The sequence below is a fragment of the Zonotrichia leucophrys genome, chromosome 3 (genome assembly GCF_028769735.1).
Source record: "Zonotrichia leucophrys gambelii isolate GWCS_2022_RI chromosome 3, RI_Zleu_2.0, whole genome shotgun sequence".
NCBI lineage: Eukaryota > Metazoa > Chordata > Aves > Passeriformes > Passerellidae > Zonotrichia > Zonotrichia leucophrys.
The window spans coordinates 1639138-1654734 of NC_088172.1; the positions used below are offsets into that span (position 1 = coordinate 1639138).

Here is a 15597-nt window from a genome sequence, read left to right on the forward strand (position 1 = left end):
ACTATGACAAAGAAAATGTGAAAACTTAGTTTTGATTGGAAATTTAGTTTTTGGTTGACAGACTAAAGCTAATGCAGCTTTTAGCAAAATTTAACTTCATCAGCTCATAAACTGAGCGCATGGCTCAAGCTCTTGCGGTCACATATTTAAGGATTTTTCCTTTAAATCTTGTAGGTATATTTTCTCCTTTTCTGATTGTTTTTTCAAATATCTTTAATAGAAACATCAGTAACAAGACAGAGAGAATGAATGAAAATAAATATATTTGCCTGGTTTTGGTACTATAGACCAGAGATTTTTATTACAATACAAATGTTAACCTGCCCCTCTTGTACTTCTATTTCTTGACCATTTATTTGAAAATACCTAGTAAATTGAGAAAGAAACCAATGTCTAAACACAGGCTTTCAAAATGGGCTAGGCAAGTTATTCATGTCCAACATGTGGTGGTAGTCAATTGTGCTGTGCAATTGCAGAAGATGTTGTTCAACAAGTTCTTAAGCACTGCTGAGTTATTAGCACCTCCTGGAGAATTTGGGATTTCTTCTACAGTCCTTGTCTCCCTGGCAACGAAAGTTTAGTGTAACAGCACTGTTAAAATATGATGTATTTTGTTTCCTCCGTGCCTTAACGAGAGACATTAACTAGAAAGAATCATGCTAAAATGGTGACTTCACTGCAAATAATTTCAAAACCATTTCCTTTGAATCTCTAGACTCACTCAGCTTGCAATAAATTTTACAAGAAATTTCATATTGCTAAAAAAAAGGGATAATTATGTGTATGTAGGAAACCTAACAAAAGACGAGTAGGGGATATGAAATTCTTACAAAGTAATACATTTTGGAGTTGATATCTGTCTTCTAGAAAAGGAAACCAAAGCAAAACACAAACCACATTTGAATGAAACAGCAGAGCTGTAGTTAAGAGGTTCTGGGTTAGAATTTCCAATTATAACTTTTACAGCAAAGCTGAAATCAGTCTGCTTTGCTGACTTCCTCTTGCTGACCATCTGCTGTTTCACCTGTTAAAAGTGCCTTTCTGGAATTTTATCAGAATTCCTTTTACATTCAGGCACTGGAAAAGCCAATAACCTTCCCTGTATTTGCAGAGCACTGTGCACAAAAAAGGTGCAGATGTGACTGGGCATTAGGTAAAATTAATTTGGAAGCATTAGGTGTAATAATATTGTATTAATTATTTTAATAATTTATTATTGCTATGTAATACTGTATAACAATACTGTCCAACTCTCTGGAAAATTGTGGAGTTATAGCAGTTTTGGGGTTTTCTTTGGTACACAGAATCAACTGGCCACAAAGTCAGAACAAGTTATCCACACATTAACATATTGAAGCTATTAATGGTTGTAAATGGCTATTGCTTTCTTCAGAAGTGCATTTTTGAGTGTTTCTCAAACTACTGACAGTTTTAAACTCTTGCTAACACCTTTAGTAGACTTTTAACCTCCTTGGGCTGCAATTTAAGCATGTGGCTGCTGTCTTTCTGAGCCAGGCCCCTGGGGAGGGCCACTCTGCCCTAACTCGGGTACCTCTCCTTCAGTGCACGGATTTCAGCTGGCACTTGCAACACACAGGGCTTGAGGGGAAGTCATGCAAAATGGGGATTGAGTTTGTAACAGCTGTCAGTCCAGAATTAGTAGAAGTATCTATTATCCATCTGTATTGATAAGAGATATTGATTGAGAAAGCTGTTTTAAATATCCGCTGTGTATGATTTAATCACAAGTGGTACTGGACTAAAATGTTGGCTGGCAAACAGAAGAAAATACCAAAAAGAGTAGCTTCTAGTAGTGCATCTCTTTGCCATCTTGTCTGGTTTATTTTGTTGAGATGGAAGGAGTAGTATTTTCTCAAGAGATGCTTTCTCAAATAGGAGATGTCGATAATAAAGGAGAAATACCACACAGTAAACCTAAGAGATTTTTCTCAAATGCTTCGATTTCTCTTTCAGTTTAGTAATCTTTACTTCTGTTCTGAGACAATTGACTCTAAATAATAACATGCATTTTTATGTTAGGAATATATGAGTGAGCTTCATGCAGACAAACTGCAAGTTTTTAGATGTAAGGTTTTTTTTGTGCTTCCTCTATAGCTAATGCTAAAAGGGAGGGGCTGAACCCCCTTTTTCCTCTGAGACCTGTGTACATGTCTGTTGTATATGTGTGTGTCTATGTCATGTATCTTCCATATGTAGGTATCTAATTATCTTGGAAATATCACCTCCAGTCCTCTCCTGGAACTTCTCAGGTTTTCAAAGTGCACCACAGGAAGATTCAAGCTAAATAGTGAATTTGTAGCCACCTTAATTTATTTATATATTGAATTTCTAGCTACTTAGCCTTGTTCCATCTGCCTATGCTAGAATTTTTGCTTTTTCCTGTTTGATTGTGGGGAAGAAACCCCTTGCTTTTTCTGGTACTAAGCCTAATCTAAGTTGAATCAATCATAAGTAAAAAAAAATTGTAAGTTGTCCTCATTTAAAATGAACAAAAGCCCCAGTATGCTGGCTGGTTTTGTTTAGGTTAGGCTTGGTGACTTTAAAAATGTTGTAGTAGTGACATACTAGTTCATCACATGGAGTTTTCCTTATGTTTTCCTTGACTACCTTTGTGAATATTTGTGTGAGAAGTAAATTAATATTTTTATCTAATAATATATTGTTTATTTGCATAAATTATATTCTGTAGATAGAAATCTGAATTCACACATTTATTTGCTTTAAATTTTTTGAGCAGTTTTTCTAACTTAGCACATACTCAGAAGTAATTCTACTGGGAAATACTACAAGGATTCAGTAATCCCCAGCTGAGTTCTTTATATTTATTCTGTTATGAATATTCAGATTAGGCAGTGAATAAATAGTGAGACAAAGTGGAAATTTGTTAACATTAAATAGCTTATAAATATACAATTGTGAGTTTAAGACCTCTAGCATGTTTTTTTCTCCAGCTCAGAGTGATAAGAAAGCTTTGGTAATTCTTACTATAAATTTTTAGTATGTAGAAGGATAATGAAGACAGATGCTTTATTATCATATACCCTTTGTAATTCAGTACCTTGCAACAATTCTTACGTGTTGTGATCTTCTTTTGATGAAGCTTGTGGCAAGAATTTGAATACAGTTATGTTACAGGTAATGAAACACTCTTAGTATTAAGTGTATTCAGTTGCATTTGTTTTTGTTAACAGTTGGAGCTGAAAATGGACAAGAGGCGATTGAAAGTGGAGCTGTTTTTCTTTTTAAGACATTTCATGGGAAAGAATGTGTTGGCCATGATGAGACAAAGGTGATCAAGCAGATGTTTGGGCCATTTCCATCATCGTCTGCTACTGCAGCTTGTAGTGCCACGTCTCGGATTGCTTCTCACTTCCCTGAAGAACAGCTTAGAGCCCTCATACAGTTGGCTGAAGAGCAAAATGGTGATAACAGAGTGCTGTTTGGTAAAAATGTAGTGTTTTCATTTGACATGCATGATTTGGACCACTCTGAAGAGCTGCCTGTGAATGGTGAGACTGATGTGCCGAAAAGTATAAGCTTAGACTATAACAAGTTTTTGAATAACCAGCTGAATCACTTACAGAACTATTGTGATGAGAAATCTAATATCAAATCTTTGGAAAAAATAGATGATTCTTTTTTATGGTGTGAAGTTGGAAAGTACCTGAAGGAATCTCAAGGAGGTAACCCTGGAGGGCCAACAACAGAAGACCTCTGCTGCACTTTGTATGAGATCCTTGCTTCTACCAAAAGTGCCGATGAACTTCAAAATGAGGTACAGTAGCACATTAACTGTACTGCATATATTTGAATGCCACAGAAATATACAATCATTTCATTTTAGTGTATGCCATTATATTTTTTCCAACTGTTGTCCATGCTTTTTTTAAAAAATCTGTCTTGAGAAAAATCTCATGGCAGCATCATCATTTACCACAGAGAAATTTGATCTAAATAATCTCTTTCCCCCTCAAAGGACAGGATATTTTTTTGTGGCCATTTGCTCAGAGTCTCCATTCATTCTTTTTAAGCAGAACCCAGTTTAAGCTGCCTATAAAAGTGTGAGGAAATTGCAAGGACAAGCTGAACTTTTTTGGGCAGGTTTCATCTCAAGTTTCAGAGCCTCCCTGTTGCTGGAAGGCTGAGCAGGTGGTGCTACTTTAAAATTTTGTCATATCACGTCTGTTCCTTTTGATGAGGAAAGGAGGTGGCTGGGTTTGTTACAAGAAGGACAGAGAAAATGTGAAGGAGAGGGAACAGTTGCTGGAGTTGAAAGATAAGCATAGCAATAGAAGGGGGGAAAAGCATGATTAAAGCCTGGAGAAGATGTTTTCCAGGTGTGTGCACAAGAGATGATTGGATTAATCTAGGGAAGAATTCCTGCAATTTGGTAATTTTTTTTTCTCTCTGCACTTTTCTGTTATGTTTTACTTTATTTTTCCTAACTTGCCTTGCTTTCCTTCCCTGAAAACATCCAGTACTTAAATTCTCAAACTGAATTTTCAGAAAGACTCTAAATAAATACCAAAATGCAACTCATAGTAGGAATAGACAATCCCATGAAAGACAAGATAGTGAAAGTTTTCAGGAATTTTGCCATTGCAGTTTCAGATTTTATTCTTCTTAATAAAAACAGTAGGAATTAGATAAGAGAACCTGTGTACTTCATTTTAGGTTTAGATAACTATGTACGGATATCTAATCAGTGGACCATATTTTGGCTGTTATTTGAGCTTTCTGGACATGTATGTTTTGTTACAGATCCCAACTATAAATGGAAGTTGATCTAATTTCTTCTGCATTGAAGTATATTTGAAAAATAATATCTGAATACGTGTCTGCAAACACTTTCATAGTTTGGGTGGTAATATTGAGCGAAGACATGTGAAAATGGAAGGCTGAACAGGTCTTGGATAGGAAGATTGGATAAAAAACTTGCATGTCAAATGAAACACGAAAAAAGTATATTTGTGAAAGGAACCTGTAGTTTATTAATTTTACAGTGAGAAACATTTCAATTTTTTTTTTTTTGATTAGTGACTGAAGACATTTCCAATATCATTATTGGATATGCAGAAATAATTCCATACTTCTGCATAACTTAATGCATCCATACTTCATGCCTACTTAATGCCTTAGTTTAATTTGTAAAATGTTAAAGAAAAAGCTCTAAACCTTCAGCTTGAAGCAAGAAGAAATAACTTTTTTTTTGCAAATTTATGATCATAATGGATTGCTAAATCATTTGGCAGAAAGTTAAAGCTATCAGTTTTTATGTAGGTCACCAATAAAGACTTCCTTTCCATTAGTTCCTGGAACAAAGAATTCTTGGCAAAATATCTGATTTGATGGCTTTATAAAAGTTTTAATTTGATAATATGAAAAAATTGTTTGCCAGTGAACTGAAAACTAACTTAGCAAGAATAGCTTCTTCAGTTTGCATCACTAGAGAGGTAAAAAATTTCTTCTCTGAAGTGTCTGAAAACTGCATTTTATTTAGGATTTTTATAAACTCCAAGTAATGAAAGAAAGATCTCCACATTCTCATGATTTTGGCCCCTTTGTTGCCTTTTCTTGCAACACTGGTATTTTATTGTTCATTGCACAATGTGAGGGTCAAGGAGGGAGTACAACAATCTTGAACCTGATCACCATTTGTTAAAAGCTAGCTGGCATTTGAATTGTGCTCTCTGTAGGCATAGTCATGACTTGAAAATATCTTCTGGGCTTTGGATTTTGCTATCACTTAGGGATTTTTTTTTCTTCTTACAGTAATTTTGTTAGTGCCATCATTAAGAACAGATGGTGCTTTTAGACCTGAAGATAACCCATTTCTAGAGCTATGTCAGAGGCTTGCCTTGTGAGATGGCATAACAAATTGATTGATCATGAATTCTGAACATCTGACATTTCTTGGTGGAACAAATACAGGCTAAACTGTCTGTGAGCTACAAAATATGTTTTTTCTTAATAAATAAAAAAAACCCCTAAAAACAAAAACAAAACAAAAACCCACCAAAAAAAAACAAAAAAAAACCCAAAACAAAAAATTAACCTATTGATATTAAAGGATAAGTCTTCATAAATAAAAATCCACATCTATAAACCACATTTTTATGTTTTAAAACAGGAAGATACCACTGTCTGTTTGTTATTAAACAAGAAAATAACATGATTGTGGTGATGCTATTGGCAAGTGGACTTCTGTGAGACAATTTCATTTGATCCCTAAAAAAATGTTATTGAGGTGCCAGATCACATTAAGAAGATAAGCAGTTTAGATAATTTATGAGGTGGCGTTCTGTTTTTGGTTTGGTTTTGTTTTGTTTTGTTTTTTTTTTTGCAGTGTATGTATAGGCACACATATACACTAGTTAGGTTTTTATCTACTTAATGAGCTCTACAAGGAATTGAAATTAGTTGCTTTTTCCAGCAGTGTATAGTTGATGTTTAAAATGGTTGGTGAGGTAGAAGAAATACTTTATTTTTTGTTTTCACTGTGTGAGAACATTCCACTTTTCCTTTGGGACAGTTTGTTTATCTGGCATATCACTGGTGACTCTTAATTAGAGGCAAATTGATTCTTATAAGTGGAGTGATATGGGAGTTATAACTTATTTTCTAAGTGTTTGGGACATGTGCTTTTCATTGGGGACATGAAGTCTAGTAGAGCTAAATGACAGCTACACTCTTCACAGTGTGTCAGGTTTTGTTGATGAGCATATGTATTTTGTTGATGGCAATGATGCAGTAACAACATCATTATTTAAAAAGAAGAAAAAGCTGATAACCTGCTACAGAGTTTGGCCAGTAACTGTCATGGGTTTTTATTTTTATATTTGATTAAAACTTAGTATTCAGTGCATTCCTGAATTTCTGAGGGCCCTCAGTTTCCAGTGTATGATGAATGAAGACTGGAGCCATCAGAGAGCATTTTGGCCGCTCTGCCACCTAGTACCTTCCAGGGTAACTAGAAAAAAGTTGGAAGAGTTTATTCTCTCTGATTAGACCATGCTATTCTTAAAGGGCACGTGTCTTTCTTTTGTGAACTCTTGCCTAGTTTATCTGCAAAATTTTTCAGAATTTTGTTTTGGAAATAATTGTCTATATTTTTACAGTAAGGCAGAGGTACATTATCTCTTAATCATAACAAAACAGGGAGATATTTCCTGTAAAGAATAAAATAACTAGGAGAAAAAAAGGAGATGTAATCAGAATTGTGTTAAGATCCTATTAATACAGCATCTATTATGAAAAACTGTGCATTTTATTCTTCTTGGGACAAGGCAAGAGCTTTGCCCAAATAAAATTAAGAATATTAATGTCGCTTAGCAAATTAGATTAAATGGTGTTTCCCAGACAAAATCACTTTAAATGCTGTATAAATCACCTGAAGAACACTAGGCTAAGATATGAAACAGCAGAACTGTTTCAAGAAAACTACATTGTAAGCAGTAGTTTGAGTATTATGTAATAGTAGTTATATTTACTTATCTCTATATATAATGCATTTAATTGCCATTTAAAAGGCCAGGCATGAGGCTTCTTTCATCTGCTTTATGGTTGTGGCTGTTTCCAGCTCTCTGCATGAAAAGGTTAGCATGTACACATACTAGGGTGTCCAGGGCTTCTGTCAGTAAATACAATCCAGCTGCTTTGCAAACTGTCATGGTGTGAAGAAAACAGTTTTTTTGTTTAATTCCTAAAAATAATTCAGTATTCATCGCTCCTTCCAAAAATGTGAGATAAGTTTTCTTCCTTGTTGTCATAAGCACCCACCTGTGAATAGTCAGGTAGTAAAAACTACAGTAAGAGGCCAGAAGGTAATAATGTGGAGTTTGAAGGTTCTCAATCCTTCCTTCAAGGCTGAAAAACATTAATTTCACATCAAAATAGATCTGAAATCAGAAAAGTATGAGTAGTGTAATATAGGTTTTATATGACGAATAAAAAGAGGTCATGAGTTGGGCAGCACATCTTCCTGTATGTATTCCTTATTAGTTCAGTCCAGTAATGTGCTCTTCCTTGGAGCTAAAAGGTTATTGCTTTATTACTGGAATTGAGTTCTTTTCATACTTATTTCAGAATGGAAGTTAACAGATTATTTTTGTTGTTTCATTAAGTAGGAATTTTTTTTCAGTGTGGTGTTTGTGTGCCTCTGAATGCTTGATGTAGCAGCAGATTTTTGGGCAGTTTTCCCCAGTCTCTTCTAAGTGGACCCCTGTTGTCTCTCAGGCTTCTGCATGTAAGTTTTCTTTAGCTGCCTTTGTCACTGGTAGCAAGATAATGATTTTTGTTTCTCCACAGTGAGTTCATCTACATTGCTTCTGTTGCCTCACGTTAATCCCACCACAAATGTCTGCCAACATGCTTTGTTGGTTGAACCTGTAGATGCTCATGGGGTCAAGAACAAGGGGAGCTTAACTAATTTGTCAATTCAGTGAACTGACAGGAAGCTCCTCTGAGTCTGCCACCAGCCTTTTTGCAAAAGCACAGGGGAGTAAAGGAAAGCAAAATCTGTTTAAACTTTCACAGACTCAAGCAGGCATCTTTTCTCTCACTGATACAGTATCTTCACCTGAGGAAGACTCATTAACAAAAGAATGTGGGAAAATTCGTCCCAACTTCTCCCCTGAAGACTGCTCCGGAGTCTTGTTGCCTGCCTGTTTAAAAAGAATCCTTGTTTTTTGCTTTTTGACTTTATTCAGGACTGGTTTTATGATCACTTTTCCTGTGCTGTTATACAATTGTCCCTTTTTTTTCTTAAAGCAATTTTAAAAATAAGCACCAAAAAGCTGTTCTTATAACTTCCTTTCCAGGTGTTCCTATGCCTTGTAAACACTTCCTTTCCTTTCATTTAGCCTTCAGGCAGTTCCTTGCCAACTTTTAATTCTTCTATCAACACTCATCTTCACAAGTTTAACAAATCCTCATATGGAAAATTGCAATGTTTTAAATGAAGTTGAGATATGAGACAACTGCTATATATTCACTTTCTATAATGAAGTGCTAGACCATATGATGTATCTTGATGTATCATGCCCATGCTATATTTATGCCATTTGCCAGTTACCCGAATGTCTTTTTGATTCTTTCCCAAATGTCTTTAACTTATCTCCAATCATATTTTCTTACGCACTGTGTTACTGCCCTTGTAGATGTGTGATCCCTGGCCTACAATTTCATGTCAGTTTATGAAGATTTATGAAAGATTACATTGCACTCAAGTTGTTTTAACAGTAAACTCTGAATTTCATTCCTAGCTTTGGTGCAATCATTTTTATATACACACTCTTATCTTTAACCACTTTATCCTTATATCTAAAATAATATTTTAACTATAGGAAAAAAAATTGAATTTTAATTTTAAAATTGAACTGAATTAAAGTATTGTTAGTAACTTTGAAGAGTCAAAATTTTCCTTTCAAAAGGGAAATTTGTACTATATAAAGGGACTTAGATAGTGAAGTCAGCTGGTTCATGGAACTCAAAATGGAAAACATGCCTGGACACCTGCAAAGGAAAATACACTAAAATTATTTCCTGATGTGTGGACATGAGCCATTAAATAGAATCACAGAACACTGCTTTGGAAGGGATCTCATGGATCATTTGGTCCAACCACTCATGGCAGAGGTGTGGTCCAGGCAGGATGGCTCTGCAGCCTGCCCACCTAAATCTTAAAAGTGCCCAATGCTGAGAATCCACCACATCTCTGGAAAAAGTATTCCAGTAACTGATTTTTCTTATTGTGAAAAATCTGCCTCTTGTGTCCAATAAAAATCTTTCCATCACTGACTTGTACCTGTTGCCCTGTCCTTTCCATGGGGATCCTTCTAAATAGGATTCTTGCATCTTCTGTGCAAGGCACCCTTTCAGTGCTGGAACACAGTGATGAGGTCTCCCCTCAGCTTTCATTGCTCAAGGCTGTACAATCCAGTTCTCCCAGCCTTTCCTCACATGGCAGGCTTCCCAGTCCTTGGATCATATTTGTGGCTTTTCTCTTGACTGTCTGTAGCCTGCCCACAACTTTTAATATAGAAGGGACCAAGTCTGAGCACTGCATTGGTGTGGCCTGCCAAGTCCCAAGCAGAGTGGGAAATCGACTTTGTTTTCTGTGCTGGTAATGCCCTGGTGATCTCACCCATCATCCTGTTGGCTTCTTTGCCGCAGCAGCAACGTTCACTTGTCCGGTTTTCGGCTGTTTGAAGGGCCTGGAAAGGCCCGGGGTGGCCTTGGGGCAGCCCGCGTATCAAAGGACGAGAAGAGGCTTCAGTTCTTCTTTCGGTCTTTATGTTTATTAATTGTTTATCTAAAAGATTTTCTCTCGGCCCGACAGAGCTCTGCTCAGCAGCCAGCCATGAGCACACTGTGCTGCCCTCCAGGCAGCCACCTATCTTTATACCCATTGTTACGTGTACAATATTTATCATTTTTCCCCAATCCTTTTTATTCTTATTGTCCGGTGCACTTTCAGTAATGACCAATCCCAAAGTGCCACCATCACCACAGAAGATGGAGGAGAAGAAGAAGAAGAAGAAGGACAGGACACGCCCCAATTCCTCCATCTTACTTCTCTAAACCCCCCTGTACAGAAATCCTAAACCCTGTGTCTCACCCTCTAATTAACCAATCCCTTCACCATTCACCCCGGTGAAACCCTCCTATCCTCATACAGGTGTCGTCTCCTGTGTAGGATCAAAGTCCAGCCACCAGACACTTCTGGAACATTCCAGGACTCCCGAGCCCCCCAAGGGTGGTCTCGGTGGCACCTCAGTCCTGAGGTGCTGAGATCCCACATTCACTCACTGGGCTTGTTGTTCACCAGGAGCCCCAGCTACACTTGTACAGCTCTGCTCCCCAGATGGATTGACCCCAGGCTGTGCTGCATGCCTGGGCTATACTTGTCCTTGTTGATCCTAATAAGATTTATGGATTTCAATGTGTTTTCTTGATACTTGAAAGCTAAGTTGCATTTCTTAAACTGTATATCCTTCAGCCTGCAGCAATGATATTTTGTTTTTAAAAATTCTTCCTGTCTAAACCCAAAAGTAATGGACAGATTTGGCAATAGGAGTAGCAGCCTTCCAATGCAGCTTGCAAATCATTGGGCACATCAGTCACAGCAAACTGGGACTGGTCTGTGTTGTTAGTTCTGATCATAATGGTACCTAAAGAGCCTGACAATGGATAATATTGTTATGGCCCTTCAGGTACAGTTGACCTTTTTTTTTCTAGAAAGCTTTTTATCTTTTAATATTGAGCATGGTACTCTAGCAACTGATGAGTTGTTAAAGATTGTAAGAGCCCTTAAATTTTTCTGCATAATGTTCACTGTTATGTTTGCTGGATATTTTGCAGGGAAAACTCTACTTGGTATTTCACGGTGCTTGCAAGAAAAATTATATGTGGTAAAGCTGGGTAAATAGCACCTTCCCCTGTCATAATTGTCTTTCAAAAAGCCCCACAGTTCTTAGATTACTGTTACTTACTTTATCTGATGCTGTCCTTTCTTATTTGAACAATACACATGCACACCCTGAATCTGAAAAGATTTTAATTAAAAAAATGTTGATGTTTCATCTCAAATGGCAGTCTGATCATGACAAAATGTGTGTCTAGGCTTTGATCAGTATTTGCCTCTTAATCTGGAGAATATGTGGATTCCCATATCTTTTCACATTATTACTTATAGTATTTTATTCAGAGGTATACCTGGTTTGGTTTGCTAATAAAATGGAGAACAAACACAAAGCAAAAGCTATGAAAACTGTCTGTAGTTAATACTTGAATATTAGACTTTGTTAATTAACATTACACTGCTATGCATTTTATTGGCTTGGCTTTGAGTAGTAGGATGAACAAATAAAATCTGAAAGGTGTGGAGTGGTGTCCAGTGTGGGCACACTGGGCTGAGGCCAGCAAAGGCCCACTGGGATGATGAAGGGACTGGGGCATCTGATGGACAAGCAGAGACTGAGGATGCTGGGGTTGCTCAGCTTGGAGAAGGGAAGTCTTGAGATTCTGATCAGACCTGGCAGTGAAGGTGTAGTGAAAATGGAGCCAGGCTTCTCTTGGTGATGCCCAAAGGCAGAACTAGAGACATTGGATGTGAATTGTATTGCAGGATATTCCATGTAGACACAGCCTTTTTGTCCCTGTGAGAGTGGTCAGACACAGGAGCAGTTTGCTCGAGAGGTTGTGGAATCTCCAGCCCAGGAGACGAGATCATTTCCAGAGGTTTCTTCTAACCTCAGCCATTCTGTGATTCTGTCATTTCATATGATAAAATAGAGGTAATTGGAGAAAAATTGTGTGTTATATTTATACCTAATTCCATACTAATTTAAATCTTCACTTTCCCTGATGAATTTCTTATCAAAATGTCAATCCCTTACCCTGGTATGTTTGGGTATGTTTAAATTAAGAGCTTGTTGTTTTGTAACACGTTTGTTGCCAGTAGAATCTCGTAATAAGCAAATGGAGGGTGCCTCTTTAAGTATTTATATTATAACCTTATGTGTAACTTAATTAATGAATTATGGTATACAGGAAATAAATAGTCCTTGTGTTGCAAGTAATCTCAATTAGGTTTTAAAGTGACCTCAATTTCAGATGTGTTAATTTGGTCTCCTAAATTAAGTCTCTATCTAAATAACAGACATTTGTTGTCCAGAAAAATCATTCATTTAGTTTGTTGCATTAAACAGGAATCTGTAATGGTCATTATTCTTGTAAGAGAATATTATATAAAGTCTTAATTCACATGACTAAATTTCTAATACCCTTTAAAAGCCTGACATTATTTATGTGAACATTTAAATTTTTTTTTCTATGTGTAAGCTAAGACAAGTTAAAGACTCTCAGATGACACTGAAATACAGTTCAACAAGAAAGTGTATTTTAGAGCTCATAAGGCAAACCAGCTACAAAATATTTTTTTAATTCCTACACACTTATTCACTCCTTCAGGTTAATGAATGGAAGAGCTTACATACAGCATTGCACAACATCACAAGCATTTTGTTTTATAACAAAACTTGGAAAGTGTGTGTAGATTTTGTTTCATGCTAGTGACTTAGGGGGCTTGTCAGTAGCAAACACTGCAGATGCTGTTCTCTCTTTACATCTTGCTTATTGCTTTCCAGTGTAACCTTTGCACATAAAAACTGTATGTTCTAACTGTAAGTATCCAAAAATCTGTTGACCTGGGAAATACTTTTACATTTCTAAACCTGAATTCAGTTCAGTAATTCTCAGGTCTGTATTGAGAGCGATTCCCTGAGCAGTCTGAATATGTAATTTATGTTAAGAGCTCTGAACCTTATAGCATAGACTGTGAAAAGTACTTCAACATTTCATTTTTTTTGCAGACAAGGTTTTTCTTCAGGTGCTAGTTTTGAGATCATTCATCTGACATGCTGTGCAGACCCGAGCAAAAGTGCTTTCAAGAAACAGACTTCACTGTCTGTGCACAATGCAATTGGCTCTGACTCAATATTTGCCTAATGCCATTGCTTGGCTCAGAGGGCAAGTGGAGCTTGTTTGCATGTTCTGTGCAGCCATTCCCTAGCTACAAGCTAACCTTCACCATCTGAACAGTGCAGCGTGCAGGTGTGAAAGTGGATGTTTACTTTGCTTTTCTCAAGCAAAATAGGACCTGAAGTGTCACTTTCTTGCTGCTTAATAGAATGCCGAGTTTTGGATTTTTCAAAGGCTTGGATCCTCCAAATGCTCTGATATGAAAAACTCAGTTTTACCTGTCACTGGCTCGGCACATCAGTGTAATTGTGTGTGCTCGATTGCTCCCAGAGGGTCACCTGTTCCCTGTCAAAGCCAGAGCTTGGCTTTTCTGCTGCTCTTCTCTTCTCTTCTCTTCTCTTCTCTTCTCTTCTCTTCTCTTCTCTTCTCTTCTCTTCTCTTCTCTTCTCTTCTCTTCTCTTCTCTTCTCTTCTCTTCTCTTCTCTTCTCTTCTCTTTCCCTTCCTTCCCTTCCCTTCCTTCCTTCCCTTCCTTCCCTTCCCTTCCTTCCCTTCCCTTCCTTCCTTCCTTCCTTCTCTTCCCTTCCCTTCCTTCCTTCCCTTCTCCTTCCCTTCCCTTCCCTTCCCTTCCCTTCCCTTCCCTTCCCTTCCCTTCCCTTCCCTTCCCTTCCCTTCCCTTCCCTTCCTTCCCTTCCCTTCCCTTCCTTCCCTTCCTTCCCTTCCTTCCTTCCCTTCCTTCCTTCCCTTCCCTCCCCTCCCTTCCTCTCCTCCTCCTCTCCTCTCCTCTCCTCTCCTCTCCTCTCCTTGTCTGAAGTGTAAGAAATAGGAAAATTTAATCAATTTTAAAAAATAATTATTTGCATGTAAGTGCAAAGGCAAAACCTCTGGGATAAAATATGAGCATCACTAAAATCAGTTGGAGATTTTTTTTCCCTTGATTTCAGAAGGATTTGTTTTTAATACTTGTACTAGTCTGTGCATATGTTTTAACTTATTTCACAGAGATGATTTCTGAACCCAGCTGATATTATACACCCACAGCCAACAAAATAGCAGTGTTACAAAATAGGATTGCACTAGCATGTGTTTCTGCATTGCTTGGGAAAATTTTGCCACTTAGAAGATGTTATGGTGCTGTGGCAATTTTATGAGACTTTCCCACAGAGGAACTGGGTATCTGGTTAAACTGGTTAAACTGATAAATAGTAGTTAATCTGCCGAATTTTACACTGTTAATAAAATAGTCTTGAAAAACTGATGTAAGCAGGTGTAATAATGACATATGCCATTTAACAAACACTGAATACTCGTGTGAACAGAGAATAGTCATACAGCAAGTTTTGTTCGAAAAGCAAAATAGATTAGGGGGATTTGTAAAAAAACTTTGGTTTGGAGCATAAACCAATTTTTTTAAATGAGCTATTGCATTTATTATGGAAACATAAAAGGCATTGTGAAACAGCTTTCCAATATTCATTAATACAGGGAAAATTTTGGATGTTTGATGTTAAAACTGAGTGTCTGGTGTGTATTTCTGTCATGTTGCAGAAGTGCTGTAGGCCTCTAAGCTTAGCATGTTAATGCTGTGCTGGAGCTAGGCATGAGCTCTGCAGAAATGCAACAAATGCCATCATTCCATGCTTCAGAATGTTATATTACTTGTTCTATTAGTTCTATTAAATACAGAATGAATGCTGCACACTGTATAGGTAGGTATATATTACTATCTTGTATTAATCATCAGTGTTTCTGGAAGACCTTACTTTGTGAAGATTAGATTTGTGGATACTTTCTGTAAGAATGGCAAAAAATTGTGGTACTTGATTTTGTCAGTAGAATGATTAAACCTTTCTGTACTCATGTTAAGTTCATTAGAGGACAAAATAAAACTGTGGAGAGGAGCTGAGTGGAATTTGCAAGTGGAATTCTAGAATGAGTCTACTGACTCTCCTTGTTCTAAGTAATCAAATTAAATGTTAAATAGCTTGACATGCTACTTAAATTGACATTCTTTAAAAAAATGCAGATGCTGAAAACATAAAAATATTCATCCAACTATATAGATACTTACATTAAAAGCCCTCCAAAATGAGAAA

The 15597-nt window shown here is 36.9% G+C and overlaps 1 protein-coding gene across 2 annotated transcripts in view; it reads left to right on the top strand.

The window, feature by feature from the left end:
• The window catches only part of ASCC3 (activating signal cointegrator 1 complex subunit 3), a 267328-nt gene that overhangs the window by 16403 nt on the left and 235328 nt on the right, over window positions 1-15597 (top strand). For both annotated transcript variants that reach the window (XM_064707226.1, XM_064707227.1), the window contains exon 4: window positions 3213-3796. In XM_064707226.1, coding sequence (XP_064563296.1) covers window positions 3213-3796 — 584 coding nt within the window. The remainder of the gene's footprint in view (window positions 1-3212; window positions 3797-15597) is intronic.